The sequence below is a fragment of the Sebastes umbrosus genome, chromosome 1 (assembly GCF_015220745.1).
Source record: "Sebastes umbrosus isolate fSebUmb1 chromosome 1, fSebUmb1.pri, whole genome shotgun sequence".
Lineage (NCBI taxonomy): Eukaryota > Metazoa > Chordata > Actinopteri > Perciformes > Sebastidae > Sebastes > Sebastes umbrosus.
In genome coordinates this window covers 19,831,644-19,857,040 of record NC_051269.1, presented here as the reverse complement: position 1 = coordinate 19,857,040, position 25,397 = coordinate 19,831,644, and the positions used below count along the sequence as shown (strand labels likewise).

Below are 25,397 nucleotides of genomic sequence, written 5' to 3'. Positions count from 1 at the left end.
GCAATGCCAATGTTTTAAATCTGATGGACTTGTTGTTGTACTGGCAATTCCAGCTCAGTAAGGTGTTAGTAATTGATAAATATTCCCTGTGGGAAGTCGTGTTAAGAAAGTCCATTTCAATTTTATTTTGATTAAAGTTGCAAATTAGAAATGTTCATTCTGATATCTTCCCTCTCAATCTTCCACTGAAGGTGAACGTGTCCACTGAGGCGTCCTATGAAAAAGAGAGAATTTACAAATTATAGTCACAAATTATTCCAATCCCATTTTGAAGAGATATCAGGATTGTATCACCAATTTTTGAGGTGTAAGGAAAGTATTACAGTGTATACTGTAATAAATATTCTTACTTTGTGATAAAGTAAAGTGCTTCTCCTTAAATTGGTAGTGAATAATAAGCAAGACATAACCTAAATGCATAAATGCACAGTGAATGGGGCAGAGCTTCTGTAATCAGCGAAAAACAAATTGACGTAAGAAAATAAATACGACCTCAGGTTGTGTTGAGCACATTTACACACCGACTACCAAACATTCCTCCATCATTAAAGGACCAGTGTGTAACAATTAGGGGAAACTATTTGCAGAAATGAAATATAATATTAATAAGTTTGTTTTCTTTAGTGTATAATCACCTGAAAATAAGAATCGGTGTGTTTTCGTTTCCTCAGAATGAGCCGTTTATATCTACATAGGGGAGCGGGATGTGTTGTGTTGCTATGTTGCACCGCCATGCTTCTACAGTGGCCCAGAACGGACAAACCAAACTGTTAACTTTTCCTGCTTGGGCCAGAGTCGATAACATTACTTGCTCCTGTTGCCGCCATTCTCTCTCTTGCTTCACCACTCACTTCCCACGTACACATACTCTACAAACTTGCTCTGCTATCTACTGTAGTCTAACAACAACTGGTTCCAGGGAAGGCCATTCGTGTTTTTGTGTCGGACCCCGTAGTTCTTCTACACGACTGGTACACGGGAGAAGCTTCAGTTTGTTGCAATCTGCAACCTCACCACTAGATACCGCCAGATCCTGCACATTCAAATTTTCAGAATAGGTTTGATTTTCTGCATTTTTTTGCATATGTCAAAAGTTTTTAGAGAGCTGTTTGACCACTCAGATCCACTGTAAGGTAAATAACTTAATTAATTTGTCTCCCTGAGCAAAGCCATTTATAACAAAGAAAGAAAGAATTCAGAGAAGCGGAATTTAAAGATAAATTATGGCAGATGGTTGCTTGAAATTGGGGATGGTTGCAAAACACAGGATGTAATAAAGATTAAACAGTAGTGACTGTGCTCTTGGCAACTAAACAATAGCTTCTTGCTAATGTCATTCATTCATTAGCCCGGTTTGGGACTGGCACTATCCATTGCACACATTTTTATTACGTTTTTCAGTTTTTTTCAGTCAGTTTTGTCTCATACTGCAAATTTTTGTAACAAATACAATAATAAAACTTAACAGACTCAGTGTGCAAAGTTTGTGTGTGTAACAACTTTTTCAGATGACAGATGTAAAAAATGCATACGAAAAATACGAACTTGGCGTACAAAGGCCTTTACTCTAGTTCTCGTAATATCTCCATGCTTTCTACCTATTTCATCACTGAGCTCTCTCCTCTGCGTTTGAGTGCATCTGAATCCATGAATGCAATACGGATGGCAAACAACAGAACTCAAGCTTTGTGGATAAGAACAGAGAGATGAGCTACATCAGCACTTACTATAATGTAACCAGCCAGCACAAAGCCAATCACACCTCCCTTGGCACTCAGAGAATCACAGCATTATCCTCGTCATTTCGTTTCATGCTCATTCCTTAAGTAAACATGGGTGACAACAAAGCCCTCTTTGCATACCGTCCTCTCGGCAATTTGCCTCAGCATGCTTTCCATTTAGTGTGCACTGACTTACAGTCGCCAGTCTTAAGCCATTCAACCGTAATGCTTCAGGCCAGAAAGAGTATCTGACAATGTACTAGTTAATTTGATGCGCAGATTGACTGGATGAGCTATCAGACGCCGCTCTGTCAAGACTGCTCTTTTTCACTCTCCATCTAGGCAGTTGCATTTGCTTGCATTTGTAGGCAGGAGGAATTCTGCAGCAAGGCCTACATAACAGGAAAGAGCTTTCAGATGCAACTCCTAGGGGACAATCGATCTCTCTTTGCGGTGTGTTGTTTTTGATGCTTCTCCATGGGGGCCCATTGCTATCGATCTCCACCGTGTATGTGCTGTTTTCTGGTGTACAGGGGAGCGTTTGTAGTGTGTTTAATGTGGTTTGCTGGAAATTGTTTGGTTATCCAATTACCTATTCACTGAGTTGCGTATTAACCATATATAATTTGTGCTGGTATTGAGTTTTGTTTGCAAGGCTGTGGAAAAGGCTTGTACTTTTTCTTTTATGTTTTCAGCATCAATCTTGGTTTGTTTCATTGCTAATCAGCTTTTTATAACTCCCTGATTAATGAAGTTTGCAATTGCAAAAAACAAAGTAAAGGCAGCACGAATGACACGATCATTTAAAAGGCATTTAGCATTCAGTAAGAACACCGTTTTTGCTTTAGCCTCGTCATTTGTACGCCATGTACTCTGTATTGACTGCAGTGTAAACGCATCCATGATTTATTTGTCACGTAACTTCCATACTAAAGTTGCGACACTTCCAGAGTTATTTTAACCCAAACCACGATCTTTTCCTAAAGCTAACCAAGTAGTTTTGTTACTTAACTTCCATACTAAAGATACGCCACTTCCGGTGTTATTTAAACCCAAACCGCGATCTTTTCCCAAACCTAACTAAGTGGTTTTGTTGCCTAATCCTAACTAAGTCAATCTTTTCCTAAGCCTAATTAAGTAGTTTTATTTTGAAAAGACTGGAGCGGAAATGCCACATGCATCACGTGTTGCTGGACATTCGTAGGAAAGCGCACTAAAATATATTGTTCAATGTCGTGCTGAGCATCACGAAAAAAAGGGAAATTCATGTCTGTGTACACAAATCAAATGGATTCAATTTCGTGACTATTTCATGAGCTGCAGTGAGACGGTGTTGAAAGTAGGGTAAGTGGAAGATACAGAGGGAATTGTCGGGTAAAATGTGAACTGTGAACAGGAAACAGGTAGACTGCAATCATACTCTGCGGATAAATCCAGTCCTACTATACTTTAGTTACTGCACGACTCAAAACACTCATAAATGTTTGCTAAATAGTTTGCTTAAGTGCTCTCAAAACTGCTATTTACTAGAGTAAAATCACATGGTTATAACTGTGTGGCACAGTCAATGCTATAGTCCTGATTTATAGAGATAATCAAAGCAATAATCATGAAGAAAAAATCTGTATATTGTGTTTTTTTCTTTCAATTATTCCTTTCAAATGGGGATTTCATTCCAATTGAGATTTAAAACATTAGCTGACTCATTAAAGTGGCAGTAGGCAGTATATTTTTGGTATCATTGGGCAAAAATTCCATAATAATCTTTCAGCATATTGTAATTCAAGTGTTCTGAGAGAAAACTAGACTTCTGCGCCTCATCATGGCTCTGTTTACAGGCTTTAGAAAATCTAGCCTGTGACGGGAGACTTTGACCAATCATAGGTAATTTCATTGAGAGAGCGTTTCTATTGGTCATGTGACCGTAACTTGTCTTAGTCTTTAACGTAACATAATATTGATTCATATTTGATCAGCGCTGCCTAGTTTGACCGTTTGGGATGAGTTTGAGTTTGCGAGTGATTGACAGCTGGCTCTTATAGACGGCAGCTGGACAGCGGACCTCAGATCAGCTCTTACTGCTTGTTTTCCTCCGGTATGTGAAATCTTGCAGATGTTGTTAGGAGCACAGGAGGACACAGAGGCACATGATTTTTTTCAGGTTACCTGTTTCATGTTCTACTGTCACGATATAGCAACCGTTTTATAAAAATAACTTTTTTAATCATATTTGCTCCAATCTTGCCTACTTCAGCTTTAATAGCGAATGGTAGACAGTTGTAAAAAATAGTTTGAGTACTGTCAGAGTCACGTGTTCCATTTTTGTGAACAGATTCTCAATGGACCAGCACCTCTGAAATACATGACATCAAAGATTAGAGAGGGTGTTAAAAAATTAATTCCGCCAGTCTTAATATTTAACAGAAGTCTCAATGTTAGGAGTACAACCTTTCCTCTTTTTTTCCTTCCCCGAATTCTGATGGATATGTCTCGCCGTCAAACTGGCGGAGAATTCAGAAGCAGGAAGCCGCTCAGATATGCTGTGGTTTGGGGTTTCTTTGTGGCCTCCTCACCCTTCTTCCGGCAATACTTCCATGCCTTGAATTATCTTATCTCCGGGTTCCTTTCTCTGCACTTGTCTTGGTTTGAATCCATGAACGCAGCAGTCAGGATTGTGGATAAGAGAACTACGGCTTTGTTTGTGAAAAACAAAGCAATGGGCTACATCAGCGTTTACTATAATGTAGCCAGCCAAGACAAAGCCAATTACCTCCCCAACCCGCCACCACAGAGAGATTCACTGTGCTATTCTCATCATTTTGTACTGCGGTGAAAAAAAAGACTTACTTGTTTTATGCTTATCCCTCGAGGAAGCGCTGGTGGAGAAAAGCTCACTTTATATCTTGGGGTGCTCATTCTTTTTCATATATATACTTACCTTTTTCAAACATTTGTTTATGATCGGTTCATTCAGAAAAACTTTCCTGTCTTGTTTCAAGTCCATGCACTGACGGCTAGTGCAAACATGATGGTTTTTATTACTAATCCCTGCCATGGTGAGTCAGGGTAGCAAATAACATTTGTCAGCAAATAACATTTGTCAGGTTTCATTAGGGTTTGTTAAATATTTTAAGATTTCAAAAGATTGCAGAGAACCAATAAAACACATAACACACAAAGATATAAAGTCTCATCAGCAGTATTGGGATCAATGAGTCACTGTAATTCCACTACTTTTTCCGGTTACTAGAAATGTAACTAATTTGTTTTTCAAATTAATATAACGCAATTACATTTACTGAATTTTAAATGCTTGTTAGTCGTTACTTTTGTCTTAATCATAGCAGACAAACGCAGTCTATTCCCCGGATTTTTATCGGGTTTTGATTTTACATCATTCACTAGCATGGCGTCTCTCTGATCCACACCACCCAGGGACCCCAAGGATGAGAGACATCACATACAGGGAGAAAGAGATGTAAGCCTAATGTTTCTAATGTTCCTGAATTTAATGCATGTGATATGAATACATGCTATGTATAGGCTTAGGTAACAATGGTTTGGACAGTCTTTTATTTATATCATGCATAATTTTTATTTATGGAAATTATTTTATTTTAGAAAAACAGGCATTTTATAATCAGCATTTACTTTGGGACGGATTAAATTGGTGTAGATCATCACAATTTCACATGACTTGACTTGTGACTTCCTTCACTTTTAGCAGGGACTCTACTTGACTTGCTTGACTTATAGCAGGGACTCGACTTGACTTGACTTACTTGATTTTCACCACAGTAACTTGGGACTTGCTTGACATTTGAAGGTTAAGACTTGAGACTTGCTTATGACTTGCACATGTGTGACCAACTCCCACCTGTGATAACTAATTACTTTTATATGCAGTAATTGGAAGAGTAATTCAATTACCTTTGAGAGAAATAACTAGTAACTGTAACTAATTACTAATTTTCAGTAATTTGCACAACACTGCTCGTCAATAGGGCTAAAGCTTTTTTTTTTTACTGATACTTTACACAGATTTCTATGGTTGAACTTCTCAGGAGCAAAAACAGATTGGAATATGGTTGACACAGAAACTATAGAGCTGAGAGTTCTCCGTTAGACAGAGCTGAGGTGTTGTAGAGAGTTATTGCTTTGGGCAGGAAAGATATCCTTTATCGGTCCTTGTGACAGCGAAGCTGAATCAGTCTGTTAGAGAAAGAGCTCTGCTGTCTGTCCAGTAGGTGGTGGAGAGGGTGGTCAGGATTATCAATAATGGATAACATTCATTGACTATTAAATAATCAATGTTCAAAGATACAACAAACCAAACAAAAGTATGTTAGAAGTGAAAAGTAAATGTATGTATTTAGACTATTCTTAGGCAACACTAGGAATGAGCCAAATTTATTTCAATGTTATCCTCTAAGCTTTTCAGTTGAGGTGCCTTGCTCAAGGGTATTTCAAAGTTGTTGAGCGAGGAGAGAATAACATCTATGGTGGAAAGATGTTTATTGGCGCACAGATTTGACTGCTCTCCAAAAGAGCGATCTCCTCTCCTCCACACGCACACACACACACACACACACTCACACACAAAGACACACACATACAGCTGTACTCATTAAAGTGAGGCTGCTGTGAGCGCCCTACCACTGTTCCAACAGAGGACCCCATCTGAAACACCCGGGCGGCAAGGACAATTGTTCCTGTTTTGTGGGAATAAATCACAGGGGCTAAATGTGACTAGTAGTGTCTCACTTTGATTATCACTGGTGACACATTAGCCAAGTGCAGAATACAGATTGCGCTCCCTGTTCCAAAAACAGCCTGATCTCACAGAAATACCTGAAATGACCACGACCTCTTAACAGCACATTACGTGGTGGTGGTGCATAGTAGGCACCACGAAAGCAATGCCAATGGAATGTCAATTAGGATCCTTTGTCATGGTGAACACACAAACTCCCAGGTTCAACAAAAACAGGGTTTGATCAAACTCTGTGTAGGGAAGAAGTCAGGGTGGATGGGTGGGTCAAACACGGGACTTCACCAAGGAGACTGGTGTTTGTGTCCCGTGTGAAGCCAAAAGTCAACAGTGAGTTATATTTAATATATTATATTTATGATCTTTTCTTTCCTAATCCCCACAAAGTAATTTTGTTGCCTAAAACTAAGATTAGTTTAGTTGCTTAAGACATAACATTAAATTGTGTCCGTTGGTGTCACCTACTTTTACACATTACGTGCCACCGCCACGTTGAAGAGGTTGTGGTCATTTCACATATTTCTGTGAGATCACATTGTTCAAAAATGGTCATCTGCTATCACTGACTGAGTAACTGTTGGTTTTAGAATTGTAGTCAAAAAAGGAAAGGAAAGAAAAAAGCGTACTTGAATTATCTAAAAACCATATGTTTTTTTTTTGTAAATTAAAAAGTACACTTATAACACATTCGTGTTATATTGAGAATACAGTACTTAAGTTGTACATACTGTAAAACTTGGACTTTAGATCTGCTTGCTGTAAATATGTTGAAATTATATTTATATTGTATTTTGGCTACTAAAATAGTCTTTTTTTTTCTCCATAGTATATTAAAAGGGATTGTTTCACAAATTTCTAGGATATCTTTGTTCTCAAAATGGCTTGTCAAAACCAAGCAATTAACACTTTTGAAAGGCTATTTTGTAAAATCATGAAACACACCTGCACAATGTGGATCTAAAATGGAAACACCTAATAAAACTGCTGACTGAATGAAACAAAACAAATTATTTTAAGGAAAACTACATTGTCATTTTGTATTCTATACCTAGAAAAAGTATGTGAACCTCCATCAAGCAATATTTGGATATTTTGATATTTTTAACAGTGAATCAGACGACTCTGCAATATGAAAGTGTTGCTATATTCCACAATACAGTCTGCAGCTCAGTGAAGCTTGACCGTTCAGCTCATTTGTTCACCAGAGAGAACCAATATAAGAGACACCTTATAGAGTGGAGATATGCCAAAGTAAGCAAGGGTTTGGTTAAGGGATCTAAACACTGAGCAAGAAAGACAGGACCTAAACATAAAAGGAGCAGACCTGAGCTAAAACACCAGCAAGGACTTAACATTTGTGTAATTTACAGTGGCGTTTCTTTCTGTTTTCTCACATAAAGACTTCACAGACATACACGACATATCATTTGTGTTTCAGCAAATGTGTCACTGTAGGATGATGATCTGGATTTCCACCACTTGCCTTTTAAAAACGTAGTAGTTACGTAGTAGCTACATAACAAAAGTATGGTAAAATAAGTCAATGCCAAATTTTGGGTTCACCCAGGACACAAACAGCGGTCTCCCGGGTGACAGTCCTGTGTTTGCTTGACCCATCCATCAACCCGGACCGCCTCCCCATGCAGACTTTGTCAGTCTTTATACTAGTTCACTTGACTTCCAACTTTGCTCCCGTCATAATTACTACGGCCACCAGAGGTCGGCGTCGTCGTCTTGTATTCGTATCGGTTGTCAACCATGTGAATAGATGATAACGGCATACTGAACCTACCAGTAGGTGTAGCAGGCCCCTTTTAATCCATATCTATCAGCTTTATAACCACTGATTTGAGATTAGAACCACCATTCATTACGCTGATAAAATTCAAAGCTGGTGTATAAACTCTGAACACAACAAGTTAGTTAACACTGAAACAGGCTTTGACAGAAAATTGATTTGGTGTATATTCGTTAGTGGGTTTTGTGTGCAAGTTCTAGTTTTGGTTGCTCATATTTTACAGATTTGCATGTTTTTTGGTGATGTCAGTTTTATCTTTGCTTGGTTGTCTTTTTGTCATCAATATTGTTTGGGTGGGGTTTTGTTTTAATTCCTTCATGAATTAAAGTTGTTCAGCAACTTATATTGGGCAATGTCTGAAAAGTTGTAAATTCTTCATTTTTGGCATAAAGGTTTGAGATTTTGGACATATTTTTGTATTCTCCCTATTTTACAGGGTTTTATGGATATTTTATCTGAGATTGTATTATTGCCACACAATGTAGTACAGACATTCATGTTCTCCACAAGATGAATTGTATTAATTTTGGTGAAAGAAAGAAATGGGCAAAGACAGAGACCTAAAAAAGTGATGTGACAGACACTGAGCAGCATTTTCATCATCCTCCATGTAAGCGTTTCTGTTTTTAGCTAGAACTATGACTGTTTTAAAACTAAAAACATGGAAAAAATGCACAGCAAGCTGCTCATGTCAGTTATATCTAGCAGACAACATTAGCCTTCTGGGAGAATTACCAATAGCACAGAAACCTAAATAAAAGAAATAAATAGTAGCACTGACAGGAACAGTATTAATAATGCAATCAGCAGGAGTATTACAAGACATCCATTTAAGATTGGATGATGATAAAACCTTGAAATACATTCACACTTGAAAAATGACAAAAGTAAGATTGCATTCTTACTTTTGTATTCTTCAATTTAAGCATGCAGATTATAATAATGACGACGTGCAGTACAATAATACTGTTTGAGTTAGAATTTATATTCATGATCATAATTATGGGGAATATTCAACCAGCTGATGGTTTCATCTGAGCTCCATTTTATTTAGTCTGCGTGTGCAAGCTCAGAGATGTCTGATTGCTCAGCTGGTTAACAAGCAGGTTGAAATCAAAGGTTTTGTGTTTGAATTCTTGAAAGATTACATCTATGAATGATTTTGTTTTTGTGTATTTTCTCTGTCACAGTTGTGGCAATAAATGTTTTAGTAAATTTTAGTAAATATTTAATGATGTTTGCTGAGACTCCAGATTAGAGGCTTTAGATTATCTGAAAATGTTTAATAAACTGTATTATTTTTTTATGGTATCTTTTATTTTTTATTTATTCATAAAAACAAATTAATGCTGAGAGAATCTTTTGTTGAATAAAATGTTACTGGTGAACTGATGATATCTTTATCAGTAATAAATGATACAGACGACTGGACCGTATGGACCTTAAGAAGTTTGACACGTACAACTCATGATTATCATCATTAAAAATGATGTACAAATAATAATTAGGATATAAGTGACAAATCCTTGATACTAACAAACTTTTTTAATTCCACATGAATTCATAATTAATACATCATGGAATTGTTGTTTGCTATGAGCTTATGAAGGTTCAAAGCAGAATCAAATCAAAGCAATAAGCAAGTACAATGAAGTTAGCAAAATAATACTTATAATCTTAAACTTAAACGACATTTGCTTCGTCTTTAATGTATGTGCAGGATTTTTTTCTCACTTTGGCTACTCCCAGCGGTAGTATCTAAAGAGGCTTAGCAAACAGATAACAATGAACGCCAATGTTTTGTTTTTGCATCTCTGTGTCAATATTGTTAAAATGCAAATATTAGTATCAACTCATAAAACTCATAATTCTCATATTTTACAGGCTGCCGGAGGTACGGATCTCAGACAACGGGCCTTACGAATGCCATGTGGGCATCTACGACCGGGCAACGAGGGAGAAGGTTGTCCTGGCTTCAGGGAATGTTTTTCTTACTGTTATGTGTGAGTACCATCACTGCATTTTATATTTTAAAGCAAAGGAAACATCCTTTCAGAGGTGTCTTACATATTGTGTTCACTGTTTTTCTGGTTAGAACAGTGTGCTGGGCTGGGACATGGGTTGCATGTAGATGGACTGTTCAAAGTCAGTGGGCTGGACAGTAAGACAAAGATTGAAAAACTGGATGCTGTGCAGGTCTTTCTGTAGGAGACAAAGCTGTCTTGATCACTCAAAAAAGTGTGAGGTTTCTAGTTTTATGTAGGTGCCGGAGGGGTGATGTTTTAAAACTTTTGGATACTAGGAGTTGGATTTGCTGTTTTCCAAAGTAACAAGGAATTCCGGTGGAAAAATTTCGTTTTAGATTGTCATATCTAAAATGAGCAATTGAAGCTTTACCGTCTCACTTAAGAATGACGTATCAAATGACTGTGAAAACAATGTGACAATGTCAAAGGGAGAATAGGCAGACACAGTTAGCTGGTGAACATAGTGAAGCATTTAACACTTGAAGAGTCTGATATTGCCCTCAGGAGTCCAAAAACATTGCGAACGATGACAATATGTGAATTTTGTGTTCCCAACTTGTTTGCGCTGACCCCAAGTGGCCAGAAAAATCAGTTATTGCAGGTTTAAGGAACATAGATAGGTCTCTTTTATTACTGTTCTAAACATGTAACATAATGTGTAAACATATATATTTCATATATACACAATTGTGTTGGGATAATCAATTAATTTGATAGTTCTAATACTGATTGTCTCACACTGGTATGAATTTGAGAACAAGCCATCAGCACTTTTCGCTGCATGTCCATGTTTTGTGAAAGCATTTAAAAAAATGACATGCCACTCAGATGGATGTTGGCTTAGAGAAGGAAACAATGGCACTACAGACAGTAAGTGCATTAATTACCCTCGCCTAATGAACACCAAAGATATTTTAAACAGATGTTGATACATTATTTATTATTATCCTTGTTTGCCTTCTCCATTGTAACTGTATTTTTTTTGTCCTACATCATGACTGTCTGCATGACAACAATAATTAATGTCCTTGTATATTAGTGTGTTGACGTATGTGTATTGTGGGATGTGTTTTTTATTGTATTTCCATAATTGTAGTGTATTGTGGCTTTATGATACTGAAAGCTGTATATTTTAATTACAGTGTACATGTAAAATCCCAACTAGTGCAGGCTGGTCACATACACTGTTCGTAGCTATGTTCATAGCTAGGAAAGTAATGCACTGTAATACGTGTATATCCCACAAAATCAATTTGTGCTTAATTCACCTAATCGTGAACCAGGAAATATAAAGTTTGGCAGACGTCGTGTAGAAGACAGATGTTTGTGTCCCATGTGAAACCACAAGTCAACATTGATTTTTAGGTGACGTCGCTTCCGGGGTTATTTCAAGCCAAACCACGATCTTTTCCTAAACCTCACTTAGTAGTTTTGTTGCCTAAACCTAAGGAAGTTTTTTTCCTGCGAAGAGGGACATTTATTTTTGAAAAGACTGTATTCATGTTACAAGCGGAAATTGACACGTGTTGCTGTACATTCGTAGGAAAACTAACAAAAAGGAGTAATACGTTTTTCGTAAGATATCATACGAACCGTTGTATGAGAATGCGTTGACAAGGAACAAGAGTTGAAAATTTGCAATGGCTATAAACTCCCTGTGCAGCACATTAGTCCCATGCTCTGTATTGGATCTATGTTAAATTGCATCATCAATATAAAATAAAATAAATTAAAAATTGTGTGCACCAATAGGCCTTGGGCTACGTAACAAGTGATTCAATTTCAGTGGTCATCGGGATGTAGAATGTCTGCCATTAGAAAGTTATTGCTTCCTTCAACTATTAACCTAACAGAAATAGACTCGTTTCCAAATCCTAAGGGTGTGTTAGCAGGGTCAAGAGATCGATCCAACTGAAAATTCAAGTTGATGGGAATTATTTATTTTTGCTGCGACAGCAAGTGTTCAGCATTGGCGGAGGTATACGCTGTCTTGGTGTCCTCTACGGATTTACACTTTTAGACAAAACACTTACTTTATTCCTGTGTCAGTCGCATGGATGTACATACTGATGAACCTTTGCTTTCCTCCTTGTACTTCAAACCTTATTGCCTGATACAACCACTATTACCATTATCAGTTACCATGATATCTCATTCAATCAGGAGAGGACGTCGAGCGCCTGTAGCCTATTGCTCAGTCTGTGCTGTAATTATTGTATTTAAGTCCCCCTAACGACAGCTGCTTCGCTTGCCTCTGATGTATTAATTCCAGCAGCAAAGACATGCTGTTCTCCATGTGGTCCTATGACTAATTAGCAACGATGAAATTTTTCAGTGGAACACCAGAGAGAGACACCGTGTGACAATATTACTCCATTATCACATTTTGTGCCTCTGAGAAGTGCCTACGGTTTTCATGTTTCTTTTTTTCCCCATTTGACGAAGACATTAATTTCTCCTTAACAAAGCCCTTGACCCTCTGTTCTGTTCTATTTGATGACCAATCCCATGCCTCTGAAGAGCAGAAGACTTTATCAGCAGTAGGGGATTTACTCTGTTAACCGTTTCTTGTTTCAGCGTTGGGTGGGAAGAAGTGAGTGATGTAGTCGTGGGATAGTCGGAGCACCCTAACTCAGCTGGGTCTTAAATCACCACTCCACAAGAGAGGGAGAAGAATGGCCTCTGGCGTTGTGGCTAATTGCCGTCTAAACTGAAACAGAATTATTCATAACCTATTAGTGTGTCAAGTTCAGTGGGAAGTAAAGAAAAAAGTAGAGAGGAGAAAGAAAGAAAATGAGAGGGGAAAAAAAGTTAATTAATAGGAAGCAGTACATGGAGAGTATTTTAATTTTTTAAAGGGCTTCATAAATAAGAATTATCATTTTAATGAATCCCCTGCCAAGAAATTCAATCATCCAGTTTTAAAAGGCTAAACCCTGAACTCTTGGTACCTCCGCTACTGTCCTTCACTCTTTGGAAAGTTTGCTTTTCCTCTTACACTGCCTGAGCATACCCTATGTTGATTATTAAGCCCAAGGGCCATGGCTATACCATGATGACCAATTTCCCTCAAGCCACATTCAATAATGAATGCAATAAATAATAATAAATTATTTCTGAAGTTAGAGGCAAAGCATCGTGTACAACATTCTCAACATTCACAAGCCTGCAATATCAAAATAATTGGGACTATTCTGTTTTCTTTGTTGGTTTTAGTTTCTTTTAATGTACACGCTATACCATATCCCCTGGACAATTGCACCGACGAAGCTTTTATCTTGATAATGAGGAACATGAATAAGATGCAGCACCAAGATGTACCCATAACTAGGACACTTTATTATGTAAATTCTATGCCTTAACCTGAATGAGCTGTTACGGTGCGCTGTGCCTGTATATGTAATTATTGACGCATTACTGTGTGATAATTCATGATGAGGCACTGGGTTGTTATCAAAGTTCAAAATCAACATCTGAACTGAAAGGTTACGGCTGAGAAGTTCAGTGTGAGAAAATGCTGAAATAGGCTGACGGACAGAATCTTTATTAGGCTATTGAATTTACTGTCAAATCGCTTTCAGTGTCAGTCTGCAGAGGATACATTCAACAAGATGTAAAATACACAGAATTGACAATGTAATAGAGTTTGGCCTTTTGACCACCTCTTTCCTCACTGTTATAGTTTCATTGACGACAGCTCAGCTGGAGGACAGCAAAACATTCAGTTCTTTGACATTAAGACCAGAAACTTAAATGTTATAATCATGTTCCCAATAAATTATAAAAACAAATGTGGGCAATACTTCATTAAGAAAGATGTAGTACACCATATCCATAGCAACTAATGCCTACTGCTGTTAGCTGTGAGCGATATGGATGGTCTTTCACCTTGGTTGGACATGAAAATATGTGCGTAAAATTTGTGAAAATATTTTTTTTTATATTAATTATTAGGCCAGAAGGACACAGAGGGAAACTATGGTGGTAAACTTCATAAAATGGATTTCATGCAACACTTCAAATACAACCAGTCTGCTTGGAGCAACATTGATGGATGGTAGGGGATTGCGAAAGTCATTCAACTTCAACTATGTAACTGCATCGAATTTTTCAACAATTTAATTTTTCTGCTTTAGTAGAAATAAAACTAAACAAGAATATCTAAAGCACTCTCAAGCATTCAGAAGGTCTTCTATTTTAGAAAAAAAGCTTTGTCAAATATAATAGCATAATGGCATCTGAACTGTGTTCCCGTCAGACTGTATACTTTGATTTAATTGTAAGTCTCTTAAACCCCTTGATAGTCCAAAAGATTTAAGTAAGCGATCAAAGCAAGTTTAACGTATACAAGTCATTGTGAAATACCTTGAGTGTATGGTAACATATGTGATGGTATTACAGTATAATTGATTCAGGATATTGTAATTTCAACACTTGAGGGATAGGCTTCTTATCCGTCACCACCAATCCCATAAAATACATATTTCATTCGGCAAACACTGACATATCCATCCCTGTAAAGCTAAGGTCATAATATCCGGCTTTGGTGGGTGAAAGAAATCAATACCTCTTTTCCCAATGGCAGAGATAGGGTCATTATTTGTTATTACCCAAAGTGATTTCTATGCCACATTCCAAAGATTACAAGGAAAGGTTATTTGTCTCCTTTGAGTGGGGCCTGACCTTGGGAAGCCAGCTACCGCTTGATCTGTGCATAGTGTCCGAGACAACTAAGGTTGTTGTGTTGTTGTCTGTATCATATGACCGTTGGGTTGCGACTCCTCTGCTGGATGAAGAACAACTTAATAGCCCTCGTGTTTAAACATCCTGTCACGTAACACCAGAAATCCTTTCTTCTAACCTTTTGTAAAGCGCAAGGATGTAATTTAAAGGATACCCTTCATGAGGCGGCATGGCTGGTATTTATAACCCCTAGAAACAGAGTTGAGCGCTAAGGTGTAGAGGGACTAATTACCTTCTCATCCCATAAAACTGGGATTCGCCTCAATAATGGATGCCCGACTTTAATTAAGCGCTGTGTATATTTAGGCGCTCGTTTATAAATGGCTGGGATTAATGGCGTACAAGCCAAAGCCCAAAGACAGCAACGCCTGCAGACACAGCAGTTCGGCGCACTAGTAGGAAGAGTTTGTGTGCGACTGTTTGCGTGCAAGTTTGCGTGCTTGTGTGTGGAGAGGCGTTTGGGTGGCGGGGTTTTGATGGATTGCTAAGGAGCGTCTGTTCCCTCTGTGTCCTGTACTTGTTCGGGAAGTGAAGAGAACATCTTGGCCGGAATCGACACATAGGGTGACTCAAACACAGCGGCCTAATTTTCAGGCTCTCAGAAAGGATGCCAATTTTGTGAGACTCATCAGTTGTATTCTGAAGTGTTTGCCGTGTCGTCTTTTAGCACGGCCCGGGCCCATGGGGGATTGTTCAAGAGTCCTTGATACGATTCTCCATTACTCTCTCATTTAGCCTCTGTGTCACCTTCCTGCTCATCACACTTAATGTCCTATAGTGTGCTATCAGCATCACAACCGGTTCAGTTGATTTTGTGCAAAAATGTCTCACACAGATGGCAACAACATTCTGTTTCATTTTGTGACAATATAGGTCATCAACTGTTGTCCACATGGAATAATCTTCTTTTGTATATTGTTCATAATAATGAGTACAGACTTTCCTCTGGATATGAATAGTTCTTTCTTTTTAAATTGTGTGACCCCTTGCCGCTCCTCATCCAGGATTCCAAGGCAGTGTGGAAAAGTATGGAAAAGCATATCATTTGATTTCCAGGTCTGGATAAGTATGGAAAAAAGATAAGAGATTATGGAAAATATTTGTTTCCAGACTGTTGCCCCTATTCTACTTTCAAAAATAATCAATTTAGAGCTTCTAAAAATAAACTGATCATACAAGCAGAGTGTTTTTCATGGCGCTTTGGCGCACCCATGTTTGTTACAAGATGGATCTATAAAGAGAACTGATTGATGTCATCGCACCGGCCATCGGGATATTTTTTGGGGGGGGTTGGGGTATTTTCCCTGTGGGCCCTTCTTGCGAGGGCCAGTCTTTCTTTCTTTATTATTTTTTTTAAAGATCTTTATTGAGTTTTAACAAATTTAAATGCACAACTCTTGTCCTGGCCCTCGCAGTCACAGACAGCACAGAGCAGATCGCTGCCTGTCTGAGTTGGCCAATCTAATACTTTCAATCTTGAGGGGGGATAGCGGTCCCCTCCCAATTTGGACTGATCCTAGTTTTTGTTGAAATATGATTGGCTCAGTCAGCACCGGTAAATATTTGAGTTTCATCAGGGTTAATCTATACCTTACACAATCAAACACAAGTTACTATTACTAAACAAAGCAACCAGTATCCATCTCAATATTCATCTGCAGCTGTTTGATATTTCTACTGGTGGAAGTTCTCAACCCTAACACAAAAACGGTAGAAGTGTTAAAATTACTGACAACATTTTTACGGCAATTGTAAGGCATTTACAAAGTCAAAAGCCCTGTCAAATATGGTTTAAAAAATACACTAAAAAGCCTTGAGATTTCAGTCTGGAAAATTATGGAATTGTGGAATGGAAAATGTGTAGGAACCCTGCTTATCACTCCTTACACCACCTACATTCAGACATACTGCGGGGAGCAGTTTTAGCACCAATAAAACGGTTTGGCTAGGAGCCCATTGAAGGGGAAAAAAAGAATGAAATGTATTCAAAGAGCAGATGAATTATTAAATGTCTGTCTTTGAGCTACACCCTGGGGTGATAATTGAGGCAAAAATAAACAACCCATGGGCTTCCTCAAGGATTTTTCTACCCAACATTGAACTGGTAGTCTGCACATCACTTAGTGTATGCTAAAGAATTTCTGTCTGATATTTTTTTTTTGTCTCTTCCTTCCATGCTGTCAGAGTTGTCATAAAATGTCTGTTTTCTTTTAACTTGAAGTTTTGGATCTTTTATCAATTTTGAAGCAGAATTTTAATCCTTCATTCAACAAACACTGAAATCCACTGCTGCCATCTTTCTACAATTAGCTTCATCTGGGTTGTGGCATAAACTTACAATCATATTTGCACCCATACGGTATCTCATTTGGGGCTGCATTAGCAAAAAGCCATTTTTACCCTCTAGCTTATTCAGTGCCTCATTCAGCTGACATTCACCAGGCACTCGTCAGTGGGGCAGCCGATGCGCGCCAAGGCTGCAGCCTCATGAGTAAGCCTGTTTTCATACCCGCAGATTTCACACAGCAAACAAAAAACAAGCATCTGATGGTTGCATCATATCGTCTGCTCATATTCTTTCCGCTAAAAGGCTCCAGGATGAAATGTTTTGGCCTGAGATACTGTTTATTATCAGCTACAATCTGGATTCACTATATGCACCCCCACAAAAAAGTACCATGGTGATACCATAGCAAATTATTATACATGAAAACCATGTGATGTGTTATTTTCAGTCTCCTAATAAACCAAATAGCAAGGGAATTCGAGCATATGTAAAATCTGACTATTATAATCAGAATACTTTTTCCCAATTCCCAGGGTGGGAATACATTAATCTTTATAGAAATCAAACAACATTTATTCTATAGGAGAAAGAGATAACTGGTTGTTCTGTGCACTCAACCGTAGACCATAAACCTGTCGGGTGCCCTTGGTAAACAGGGAAAAATCAGCATAAACAGGAAGGCATCCAGGCACTCCTAAATATTAGAAAAAGTGGCAACGAGGAAGGAAATATTAAAAACCCTTTATCATAGTAGCTAAATCATGAAAAAGTCAACATGTTTTGACCACTGTCTTCGTCAGGGCATTTAACAAACAGAGAAAACGAGTGTGGCCTGATATAGTATCGACAACCAATGGGAGGCAATCACATGACTCGCAAAAAAACATGAGGTGAAACAAATAAGGAAAACAACGAAATAGCATTAGATGAGATAAACATTTATCCTATAACCTAAGACAAACAAATACTATATTAGGTTCATGATATCCACTCTAGCCTTACACTGTCAAGGGTATTTATAGCCTTTGAAATTTACTTTAAGAATCTTGTTCCTACAGCATAAAAATCACACTTTTTTAGATGCTCCTTCACAACAGATAAACCGTATTAACCATATTGTCTGCATATTGACCATAGTGAACATTTTTAAGCTACCATTAAGCTAATGTTTATGAGCTGTATTGCTTGGCTAATTACAACTTACGGGTTGGTCACGTGATGCCATTGGGCCCCAAAAGACTTTTTCCCAAAGACGTAAGCTACATTGGGAAAGAGACGCCTGATAATCTGGATATTATTATTTATTTTTTTGGGGACGTAAATCAACTTCCAAGTACAAACACTTGAATAGCCCCTTGTTTAAATAATTAGGTCCTAAAAGTTGTAAAATGCACTAATAGCCGAAGCCAGGGTAGTTTTCCTATCTCCGTTCATGTGAATGAGACCCAGCCCTAGGCTGGATCGAGGGCTGGGAGTTAAAGGAAACATTTGTGTGCCTGCTTAGGGCGCAATGGATGCAAAAGATCATCGGAAGATCTTGGTAATTTTGTACTTGGAAGTCTAACTATTTTTCCTTCATGTGCAACTGAGGAACTTTCTGAATGGGACTCCGCTTCCGACGCTGTATTCAGCTCTCTTTATACATCCATGATATACAGCATCCATGGTATAAAGGAAACTATGTTGCAACAACAGGCGCAAGTGGTTCTTCTTTGCGGTTTGCGTTAGACACTGTATGTGTTAAGAGGAGGACAAAGAAGAAGACAGCATCTGCTGCAACTTTATCGAGAAAAACACAGCACCTGTTGTTAGGGCTGAAAACTCTCACGCGCTGACCGTGAGACAACTGACACTTTCCACATGCTCTCACGCAGAGAAAGACAAATTTATAACTATGATCGAGGACATTTAAACCTGCAGCAAGCTCAGCTGCTGCTGACTCAAAACTGCAAAACTGAAAAGAAGAAGAAAACTACGGGCTGATTACCAAATAGCCTACTGTGTGGTGTTTTATTCAACATGTTGCTATGATGCTTCATGTTTCAGATGTCCATCCGGTCTGTCCTCAGAATCAGCAGCTGTCAGTACGTTCTCTGCACGGAGCGTTTGTTTTTATTTCTTTACCTCCACAAGTCGATGGTTGCTGCTGCTCTGTGCACACAAGAGGACACCGCAGGCTCATGAACCCAGCGGTGCGGCAGGATCGCAGTCAAGTTCACCTTGCCAAGTGCATCGGGAGCGTGCCAAACACACTTTTGGTAATTTCGTAGCCAGGCTCCCTTGGCGGGCCTTCGGCGCACTTGGGCACGGGGTGGGATCCGAAAGAACGCATTATTATTATTAGAGCTTTATGAGAGCTCTCCCCGTCATGATGCACTGACAGTTTGGGAAACCCGCCTGTTGATGTGCAGAACAAACTGTGTAGAATAATTAAGCAAAACAACACGTTTGGTGTGCACATAAGCACGAAGGGGTTCTGTGGTTATTTTGAACAAAATTTAACCAGTGGATATGCCGCGCGTAATTGTGGCTTGACAATGCGCATCATCACTGCAGTTAGAGACTGCAGATGGAACAGACACCTGCTGCCGTCAGATGGTTGTAAGGAGAGTCACCAGTGAAAAGGGAAGGCCTTCAGTATAGTACTACTGTCATCACAGACAGAGCTTTATTCTGCCTAGCTGGCATTAATAACTGCTGCATAACTGCTGGTAGGAAATTCATGTTGTAGAATACAGTTGTTGTTGCTGTCACAACAATTAACTACTTTACACATATTACCAAAGTAATTCATGTTTGCAAATTCATTTCTGCCCATGCAGCTATAACTGCATGTGTCATCTCAGGAATCTTGGCAGCCCTGCTGTTATGGTGAATGCATGCTGGGATGTTTGCTTTCTTCACAGCTGCAAGTGGAGTGATATTTGGAACAAGTAAAGTGCAAAGGTCAACTTTTATAAATTGAAGGCAGGTTTTAAAACAGCCATTCTCTGTTGCTATGTTCATTTCTGTGAATCAAACTATAATTATCCCGTCTGAAAATGTAACATAAATTAGCTTGAGTTAAGTTCTTCCACTCTGTGAGAGCGTTGGCGCCCTCCGCCGACTTTACTTTTGGCAGAAGCTGTAGCACACTCAGTTTTAGAGCTAGAGTGAAGTTACTGGTATCATATGAAACTAGAATCCATTGGTACCAACCATGGTATGCTTGTATTTTGGGAAGAACGCTAAATAACACTACAAAGTAGGGCTGTCGCAGTAAAGGAATTTCCCCTGCGGTGGTAATGGTTGGCTCAACAGTGTGATATGTGGAATTATTGCAATGTTTTATTCTTTTGCAAATTGCTTAATTTATCCTGATTTTATTGCTGTATAAATAAGCGTTATTGTTAGGCTGTTATTAGGTATATTGTTGCTTTTTAAATGACAAAGATGACAATTTTAAAACTAATGATATAAGTTTTTTATTGTTAAATGCAGAACAGAGAAGGGCAATGAGGCACAGCGTTTTTTTGTTTTTTTCAGCTGAGACGATTTGATTGCGTCTGGTTGCTATGATATGGAATATCTCCACAAGGTAGAGTACTTGATCTGGATATAATGCGAAATATACGGTGCTCCCATTGCAAAGAATTTGAAAAGAAAAATTGTGAACATAGTCGTGGCAGTTCCTTGCCATCCCCTGCGGTTGGCTTGTCCATGGTATTGCAATATTGCGACAGCCCTACTATGAAGCTAAATTTTGGCAAGGGAAAAACTGGCATGGCGATTTTCAAAGGGGTCCCTTGACCTCTGATCTCAAGATATCTGAATGAAAATGGGTTCAATGGGTACCCACGAGTCTCCCCTTTACAGACATGCCCACTTTTCGTTGATCACATGCAGTTTGGGGCAAATACCATGCAGGAATATTTCTGCATACTGGGGTCCCTAAACAGTAATTGGAATTAAATTGGGTATGACTGTATAGTTGAGACTCTTGTGGATCCAATGAGCCCAATTGTATTCATGAGTGATGATGTTAGTCCCCATAGTAGCCATTTCATTGTAGAGAGACCATTGTTTTAAACGGGACCTCACTGTATAAAATAACCTGTGGTGACCTCGAGGATAATCACAGAATGTTGCAGTGTGGAGTGGGGTCAGCATGGGTTAACCTAGGGTTTTAAAATTAATGTAATTACCCTGTAGATGCAAAAAAGAACTGGTAGAGAAAGAGAAGTCACGTTAGTCGTGTTGGCACACTTTGGCTTTAGTTAATACTGTGAGAAAATAGCGGAGTGGTGCAGCTCCTTTGAGAGTGCACAGTTCGGTGTGTGAGAGTGTGGTAATAACTGAGAGAGAGACGATGTGCGTAACATCGGAGGGAAATGTCAGTGTATGTTCAGTATGAGCTACAGTTGGTCAGAAAATAAATGTTTCAGCTCCTCGTGAGCCAAGCAAAGCTCTAGAGTTTTGTTTACCAGCAGCTGAATACAGTGATGGGGGATAGTTCTGCTGCTAGCTACAACTTCACCCGAGGAGCTGTAGAGCAGTCTCCTCTGTGCTCCCAGACCACAGTCTGGAGCATGAAGCAGTCTGTTATAAAACAAGTAAAATTATAGCACCGTATTGTCAAAACATCCGGCAGATGGAATGAGATAACAGTAACACTTTTATGTTCTTCTGTTACTGAGAACTGAAAGTACCATCCCTTTCCATCATTGTACCATGGAACTTCTTTGTAGGGGCAGGGTATTTCCAGCCCGTTCTCATTCCCAGGGCGTCAAATACCGAGGCTTTGTCACGGCCTGTATGAGACGCACCAGGCTTTCCATTAAACCCATCCACAGCAACAGTAAATCTCTGAGAAAGTGTGCCGGGAGGGAGAGACTGTGGTGACATAGTTTAAAGAACAAAAAGACACACTAAGCACAGACGGGAGGGGTGGTGGATGGGTCCAACAAACACAAGCCAGACCGCTGTTTGTGTCACACAGTTTCACTTTCACGTTACAATCAGCTGTTTGTTAGTGTCCTGTGTTAACAACATTCAGTTTCATTTTCATGTAGATTTTGTAGATTTTTCCTAAACCTAACTAAGTAACTTTGTTGCCTAAACCTAAAGTGACGCCAAGGATAACTAAAGTGGTTTTGATGGCAAAAATGCATGTTTGTATGCATGCGCCATATAGCAGCATACTGTAGATTAGCTAAGTAGTAGCCATGAGGAATCCCTACAGATTGCTTACAAATCACCGGTCTCCCGCTTCAACGTCCTGTGTTTGTTGGACCCATGGATCCATTCACCTCCCCCTCACTCTCTATAAGTGGTCTTCATCACTTTATATACTACGTAAGTTAGTTAGGAAGTTAGACTTCCATCACTACACAACACATGACAACCGTCACTATGAGACATGTGTTATATTTCCATCTCAACGACACAAAACATGATACTGACACTCTTTCTACCGGTGTACAGGCGGGTCTTTACCACTGTTTGCCGTGAGACTGGGCTGAAATAACTCTGGATTTGGCTATTAGTGAATTTTACAACTTTTGACGTAATGATTTAAATAAAGGCTATTCAAGTGTTCATACTAGGAAGTTAATATACCCCAAAAGCAATTAGCCACTGATTTACAGATGTTTCTTTCACAATGTAGTCAATAGGAAAAAGTATTTTTGGGCCAAATAGCATTACGCTATGGACACAGAAGTTGTAATTACGCAATTAGGTCACTATGTAAAATTGGTTTCAAAGCCTGGCGCTGTTCCTGGGGGCTTGATCATGAAGAGATAGACTTATATACTGTATATCATGAGATAGGATGACATGCATTACAGCTTGGGTGTGACCATGCATAAAGCTACGAGTCAGTGCCATATGTACATATTTATTTTAGACAATTCAATCATATGAGACGAATTATCATTTAGATATAATGAAGCTTGATGATGTTATTTTTATTTTCTGCATTAAATATGTTTGTGCTACCGCTAACAGCCAAGTAGAACACTATGCTAAGTATATTATCCATTTTTCCTCTCCTCAGTACACCCACTTAATGGTAAGAGACCCTGCAGGCACATTAAAAGTTTGGCTTCTCATTTTAAATGTAGGCATGTCCCGAGTAGACCCTGCTGCTTCCACCACCATATGGCACTATTGTTAAAGAGCACAAATTAGGGCTGTGCGGAGTATACTATAGGCTGCTGAAATGAACAAATACCATTTTGCTCTGCGTGACATCGAGGGATGTTTATTATACCCCGTAAAACGCAGCATCTCCTGCCCGTCATGCATTAATCATTTAGGAGTGCCCCTCCCCGGATGCATAATCCCAGTCATGGCACAGCGGAGGACAGATCAGGCAGAGATCCTTCTGTGCTGTGCAGTATTTCTCTTATGCCTGATGGAGAATGAAATATCAGTTGAAGTCAATGAGTCATATCAAATAATGGTCAAGTCAAGGTTGTTATATGCATAAGCGCAAAGTTGTAGAATTGTCAGCGACATGGAGACATTGTTTTTTGACGAAGAGAAACTTTCGGCAGATCAGCATTTTTTTTTTTTTCAAAGCGCCGCACTAAAACACAGAAGTACACATCTTCAAATAGTTCCAAGAGTCTTTAAACCATCACTTTAGAATAACCTTGTGATGTCTTTCACCATGCAGCCCTTTCTTGTTTTCTTGGGTACTTTTCCTTCCTTCATCCCGAGACGTGCGCGTCTGATATTGAACAAAGTGCCTCCCCTGATGTCTCCTTGTAGTTTATCTGTATGCTGTGAAGTGTAGGCTTCATTCTTTGTGGCGCAGTCTACCTCATTCCCTTCACCCCCCCCTCGCTGAGGATGTCTTCATCGCTTGGCGCGCTCCGCTCCCCACCAAGGTCCCTCCTTTTGAGCGCGGTTGACTGAGGAGGCGACAGAGGAGAAACAGCTTCGCCTCCCCAGAGACACGCAGCTGATTGTACCAAAGGATGAGAAAACCTCTTTGTCTCTCTACCTTTTACCTCAATATCACCTTGCTTGATAAGTCTTCTTTCCAACGAAGTGATCCCCCTAAAAATAGTTTCTTCCTTCATAGCAAGTTTGACAAAACTTATCAGACAGTGTTCTATTTTTCTCTGTAAATGAATTGATTCAAGGAGGTTATGTGTTTCATTTTAGATTTAATTCATTTCCCAAGAGACTAACCCAAGGGCATCTGTAACTTGAAAAAGGTCAAGAGCCAGACAGGATGAAAAGAGCCAGAATGGCTCCCTAGTTTGTAATATCATTCCAGCCCTGTGGAGTAAGTATATGATTTGATTTATTTTTAGCTCGGCCCAATGTGACAGTAAGATATTTTTTGTAACTACAGGGAAATGCATGTGAGCTCACCTGTCTGTCATTTATAGCCTACTTGCTATCCTCTCATAACATTTATTTTGTGATGAATTTTCTTTAAGCATTTGCGCCCACAGTCTATCCCCTGTGTGCTCGCTATCAAAATATTTAATTATGTTGACTCCCTTAAAACTGTTGTGATGCATAGCTCACCAGAAGGGATCCCTGATAATATCAAGGTCCCAAAAAAACACAAAACAGATGAGTTTTTCATTTCTTTCAGACTCTCACAAGAACATATTGACAGGAAAAGATAATAATGACATTTTCTTCTCACAGACATACAGTATCTCCGTTGATCTTGTGTGCTATGTGTTTTTGTAAAAGTCAGAATGTGTCCTTATTTCTTTGCAATTTAACAGCCTTAGAATTTAAAGGTGCTAAATTTTAAATTCAGAGCATTAATATAGCAGCAAACACCAATTGCAATGTAAAGATAGAGTGTAGTAATGGTGTCCTGAGCAGATAATGAAGCCACTCTCCCTCTAGGTGTGTTGTAATCAGTGGGCTACCTTCAGGTCCGGTCTGGGAGTTGTCCATGTTTTCGTCTTAGAACTTCAACCCTTTCACAGTGTGTTCACAGTTCATGAAATTTAATTAATACCTTTTTGGTTCCCTGAAAATGTCTTATTCAGCGTTTGGTGGTTGTGTCACTTCTGGTTGCAAAAAAAAAAAG

The 25,397-nt window shown here is 39.0% G+C and overlaps 1 protein-coding gene across 3 annotated transcripts in view; it reads left to right on the top strand.

Annotated features, from left to right (window-relative positions):
- Positions 1–25,397, top strand: part of igsf21a (immunoglobin superfamily, member 21a) — a 237,776-nt gene that overhangs the window by 140,739 nt on the left and 71,640 nt on the right. For all 3 annotated transcript variants that reach the window (XM_037770679.1, XM_037770670.1, XM_037770662.1), the window contains exon 4: positions 10,175–10,293. In XM_037770679.1, coding sequence (XP_037626607.1) covers positions 10,175–10,293 — 119 coding nt within the window. The remainder of the gene's footprint in view (positions 1–10,174; positions 10,294–25,397) is intronic.